This window comes from Pleuronectes platessa, chromosome 14 (assembly GCF_947347685.1).
Source record: "Pleuronectes platessa chromosome 14, fPlePla1.1, whole genome shotgun sequence".
NCBI lineage: Eukaryota > Metazoa > Chordata > Actinopteri > Pleuronectiformes > Pleuronectidae > Pleuronectes > Pleuronectes platessa.
In genome coordinates, this window is record NC_070639.1 from 25,345,159 (window position 1) to 25,350,928 (window position 5,770).

At 42.1% G+C, this 5,770-nt stretch overlaps 1 protein-coding gene across 1 annotated transcript in view; it reads right to left on the bottom strand.

Moving 5' to 3' along the window:
- tspearb (thrombospondin-type laminin G domain and EAR repeats b) overlaps window positions 1-1,796 on the bottom strand; it is a 10,539-nt gene extending 8,743 nt beyond the window's left edge. Inside the window, exons 1-3 of the mRNA XM_053439104.1 lie at window positions 1,715-1,796; window positions 190-254; window positions 1-69 (exon numbers count right to left, since the gene is read on the bottom strand). The exon at window positions 1-69 is cut by the window's left edge and continues 84 nt beyond it. Coding sequence (XP_053295079.1) covers window positions 1-69; window positions 190-254; window positions 1,715-1,796 — 216 coding nt within the window. The remainder of the gene's footprint in view (window positions 70-189; window positions 255-1,714) is intronic.
- Window positions 1,797-5,770: the final 3,974 nt, after the last annotated feature.

Here is a 5,770-nt window from a genome sequence, read left to right on the forward strand (position 1 = left end):
GGCTGGAAAACTCAGCGTGGCACCAGCCAATCGGAGACCTCTGGACCCTCTGGACTGGACCATCTGCACCTGATCAGTCAAATCCTCTGTTTATCTACCACCATGTGGTCTGTGGTCAATAATCTGTTTGTACATTCATACCTTCATTTTTCATCCATCGCTCCTCATTCCCTCCCACCTGTGTCCTACCTGTGTGGGCGGGGCTTGTCCTGGGCGTGGCAGGGCTCTGGCCAGCAGGTCGAGAGGCAGCAGGTCTGAGGACGAATCACATTGTCTCATTTCACTGTTTGAATCAGATGAGGGAAAGTCAGAAGTTAATCTGAACAAGAGACGAAGCAGAAATAAATGATTGCATTTCTGATTATCGCCTTTTGATTTTAATTCAGCAGAATCAGAAAAACTACGAACTTTTAACTGAGAAAATCTGACATGTGGGACTGTACACAAGAGTGAGATAGATAAGAGTGAGATAGATAAGAGTGATAGATAAGAGTGAGATAGATAAGAGTGATAGATAAGAGTGATAGATAAGAGTGATAGATAAGAGTGAGATAGATAAGAGTGATAGATAAGAGTGATAGATAAGAGTGATAGATAAGAGTGATAGATAAGAGTGAGATAGATAAGAGTGAGATAGATAAGAGTGATAGATAAGAGTGATAGATAAGAGTGATAGATAAGAGTGTGATAGATAAGAGTAAGATAGATAAGAGTGTGATAGATACGAGTGAGATAGATAAGAGTGAGATAGATAAGAGTGTGATAGATAAGAGTAAGATAGATAAGAGTGTGATAGATACGAGTGTGATAGATAAGAGTGTGATAGATACGAGTGATAGATACGAGTGATAGATACGAGTGAGATAGATAAGAGTGATAGATAAGAGTGATAGATAAGAGTGATATAGATAAGAGTGTGATAGATAAGAGTAAGATAGATAAGAGTGTGATAGATACGAGTGTGATAGATAAGAGTGAGATAGATAAGAGTGATAGATACGAGTGAGATAGATAAGAGTGTGATAGATAAGAGTGATAGATAAGAGTGAGATAGATAAGAGTGATAGATACGAGTGTGATAGATAAGAGTGATAGATACGAGTGAGATAGATAAGAGTGAGATAGATACGAGCAGAACAGGCTGTGATCAGGTCTCAGATGTAAATCTATCTTATCTTATGTGGTTCTATCTGAGGCTTCATCTACCAATAAAACCAAAGTTGAGTTTCAGCTCTACTTCCTGGTGCATTGATGCAGAAACATGATGTTGAATAGAAAGTTGTATTTTTGAAGGTAAATGTAAGAAGTTGGTGATTTTCCCTGTGACGGCAGCTTGAGTCTGTCTCTGTTCAGTTTGAGTAATGTACAGACGTGAGCAGTTGAAATGTTTCTTCACTGAGGGCAACAGGTCAACGACATGTTTAGATGGAATTCCCCTTTAAGCTCCTCTGAGGCTCTGTGTGTGTGTTTAGTGGAAAGAGCAGGATCAATGGAAGATGAATGGAGGATGAATGGAGGATGAATGGAGGATGAATGGAGGGAGGGGACGACATGGACATAAAAAAAATCTCACATTTCAAAGACACAAAAAACCCGTCAGCACAAAGCAGAAGAGAAACATTTGAGAGCCGGTTGTTGGGGCTAAGAGTCTCAGTGGTAAGCTAACATATTCTGAGTCTCTGGGGACAGACAGGAAGTGGAGGACGGACCGTACCTGTGCAGGGTCTCCAGCTTTGGCTTTGGCCTCTGGTGGTGACCAGCACCCAGGTGAGCAGCAAGGAGCAGCACGCCAACATCACGCCTGCGTACCGTCAACAGCGTGGGTTCGATTCCTCCTCAGTGGTCTGCGTCTTGAGCTGCCGCCATTTTCCTGTTGGACTGAGGAATGGGTCCGAGAGACAGATGAAGACGACCCGCGTCAGGACATCAGAAGTCGCTTCTTCTTCTCTGAAGTTACGATTGAAACGTCTGAAAAAGAAGAAGAACATGAGTGGGTCGCCCTCTAACCCGAGTTTGGGTGGTTCGATCCCCTTGCTGCATGCTGAATGTGTCCTTCTGCTGCTGCCTATAGAGTCACTGTATATGATACATTTCAGTTAGAAGAATTTTAATAGAACGCGTAAGAGCGGTTTATGCTAAGCCAACCAACTCTGTATTTACTTGTTTAGTTAAAGGTTATTGACTCACAGTTTGTTACTTTGAGCTGTGTTTCTGTTGTGTTCTTTAAATCTTCAACCTTCGTATCATATTCAGAATATTTAGATGTTCTAATGGAACGACTTTAATCAACATTTAATCAATGAATCATTGAGTCAAAGAGTCAAAGAGTCAAAGAGTCAAAGTCAATAAAAACAAGAAACGTTCAGTTTGTCTTCAGTTTAAAAACATTCATCACCTCTAAGAAGCTGGGAACTGAATTTCTGGTCTTTTTCTTTGAAAAGTCAGAAACGATGATTCAAATAGTTTCAGATTCATGTTCTGTCACTTCACTCATTGATGAATTGACCAATAGTGCGGCTCTACATGAAGACGAGATGTGGTGGTTTAGTCGATACCTTTGACAGCACAATGAAAATAAAAATTGTAAAATCAAACCTGAGGTCAAAGGTGAATCCAGTCTGGGTCCAGGTCTGGTCCTGGATCAGGTCTGAACAAAGACCTTAAGCTTCTCAAGACATTGTCCTCCTCTTGAACTGAAACCCCTCAGAGACGTCTTCTCCAAATCGTCCGACTTGTTGTCGTTGTGCGTCCTCAGATCAATCTCTTCAGATCAATCCATGAAAACCATGAAATCATGAAATGTTTAGAAAGTTCAGTTTGTTGTTGATTCTTTAAATTCCTGTAGAGAAGTCTTAACTTTACTTTCACACGTCTCCTCTCGTTCTTTTCATTTTCTTCCAAGATCACAGAAAATGAAAAACCATTAGAATTTTTCAAAGTAAAAACAAAGTAAAGAATTTGCACACAGGTTTTCTCGTCTTTATCTTCAAACCAGTGTCAGTTATTAAAAAAAATGGTCTTTCAAACCATGAAGACGTCACAATCAGTTTCAGTCCAACTGTCTAATTGGTTCTAGAAGATTCTCCATCTTCCTCCAGACGCCACCTGTCCTCTGGTTCTTCTGCTTCACAATGAAACTTCCTCTGTAGACGATTCAGGATGTTTCCTTCTCTTCCTCCCTTTTCTGTCTCAGCTCCAAACGTTCAGTCGTTTCCTCTGTGACGAGAGAGAGAGAGAGAGAGAGAGAGAGAGAGAGAGAGAGAGAGAGAGAGAGAGAGAGAGAGTTTACCTGCAGGTGAGACTGGCTCGCTCGCCCAGCATTCAAATATAAATAACTGGGAGGAGCGTGAGAGATAGAGAGAGAGAGAGAGAGAGAGAGAAGCTGCAGGTGAGACTGGCTCGCCCAACTTTAGACTGGGAGGTGCTGGAGATAGAGAGAGAGACAGAGAGAGAGAGAGAGAGAGAGAGAGAGACAGAGACAGAGACAGGAAAACGTGTCCTCCAAGTGGACGACAGAAGAATAAGCAACATCCACAGTGACCACCTTGGTTTGAAATGACAGAGATGGTGGAGATGTGGTGATAAGATGAAGTCATTGTCAGATTAAAAGACGTCACAACATGAAGCCAGATTACCTCAATCGCCCCCTGGTGGCTGGCTGCAGTACAGGTCATAAACCCTCCTCCATGTCAGCAGATGGGACATGGACCAAAGTAAAAAATCTAAGTAGACATTAAATAAACGTTTGTCAAAGATGTTTCTGTCATTTCAGGTCGTTCTTATCTCACTGATGTTTGTGTTTTTGATCAGTTTGCTCATGATTGACAGCTGAGGCTGACTGATGATTGGTTGAGAGCATGTATGGGCGGGACCTCGAGACCACAGCTCCAGTCCGCGATCACTACTGTACAGACTCTGACTGCAAATGAATCATAACCACCAGATGGCAGTGTTTGTTTTAGAGATACTTTAGCTTCATTTGTGGAGACGTGTTGTCGTCTTTATTTAAAGTCTGTAACAAAAACAAAAACGTTTTCTACAATGTGACCTCATTGTCTCAGACTCCAAATAAATTAGATTCAAGTTAAATTTGTGATAGAACATTTCTATTTTCAGTCACGAAAAAATTTACGTAAATATAATTAACATCAGTTTAAATCTGACGAGTTCAGAATAAACAATAAAACCTCATGAGTCCGATGAGGTGAAGCTGGACTCGTGTGTAAATGAGGTGATGGACGTGTTGAGATGTTAACGTCGGTGCAGATGTTGTTTAAACACCAGGTTCACTGAAGCTTTGATAAACTGACGTCTGATCTGAGACATGAAACAAGAGAAGAAGGATGATCAGAGGAGAGATAAAGAGAAGCAGAGCTGACTGATCTCAGGTCTGTGTTTCAGGTGCTGCTCATCACAACAGAGGAATTCCCCAGGTGAGGCAGAGCTCCGCCTCCTACCTGTCTGACCCGCCCACATCATGACATCACAGACTGTAACCTTGAGTCCACCCTACAGCAAAGGAAGCGGATATTATACTCAGTAAAGGTATCAGAGTACTTTTACTTTGGTTTGGTACTGAAATATGAAAAGTGCAAATTCCTTTTTAAACTCACTGATGCATATTTCTGTTCACAACATGAGAAATGTTCCCAGCATGGGGCTCAGACCCCTCAGATGTCCCCTGAGGAACCTGAGGAACCTGAGGAACCTCAGTAACCTCAGGAACCTGAGGAAAATGAGGAACCTCAGGAACCTGAGGAACATGAGGAACCTGAGGAACCTCAGGAACCTGAGGAACATGAGGAACCTGAGGAACCTGAGGAACCTCAGGAACATGAGGAACCTGAGGGTCACATCACAAACCCTCGACAACACATTTCCTCGTCGACAGGATCGATGTGAAGGTGAAGAGCAGACGTTGGCCTTCAGGTGACAGAAGGTGTGTCTGCTCCGGGCTCCTGTAGAGACCGGGAGGAGACGCTCTGTTGACTGAGTCATTAAACTGTATCAACTGATCTGAACAGACTCAAGTGAAATAATCCAGGTTTAAACCTGAGTCTGCATCCGACAGAGTTACGAACCCAGAGACCTTCCTTCTGGAGGACTTAAACAGAGACACAAAATACTGCTTTAAAAATCCTTTTGAAGTAACAGTATGATTATCATTTATCAACGTGTTTGTGATTAATAATGTATTTTTTTTCTATTTCATCCATTATTAAAAGCCATACTAAGCAGAATTAAAGAAGGAACAGTAGATCCCACAGATCAGGGATTATCCCACGGGACCACAGTAGATCCCAATCGATCCCAGAGGATCTGAGCAGAGCACATTAAACCATTAAAGATCCCATTAAGATCCCATTAAACCATGATAGACCAAAGAGAATCCCAGTTGATCAGAAGAAATGCCAGTAGAAGTCAGTGGACCAGATCCCACATGAGGGGCAGCTTCAGGCTGAGACACGACAACTCTGATGAGGAGATAAACTTCAGCTGCTCAAAGTTCCACTGAGACGGAAACTTGATGCTGAAGTTTCTTCAGAGGATCAACGATAAGAAGAGAAACATCCAAACACAGATAAGATCCCACAAGTGTTTCTGAAGGAAGTGAAGCAGACACACACTTCCTGCTCGTACCAGCAGGTGTGAGTGTGTGTGTCTGTGTGGCTCAGTCAGGGTTCAGCAGCTGGAGCTCCAGACTGGTGCTTATAGTGTATTTTATATTGAATTTTGTTTTCTATCTTGATATCTTTTAAATGTATACTTC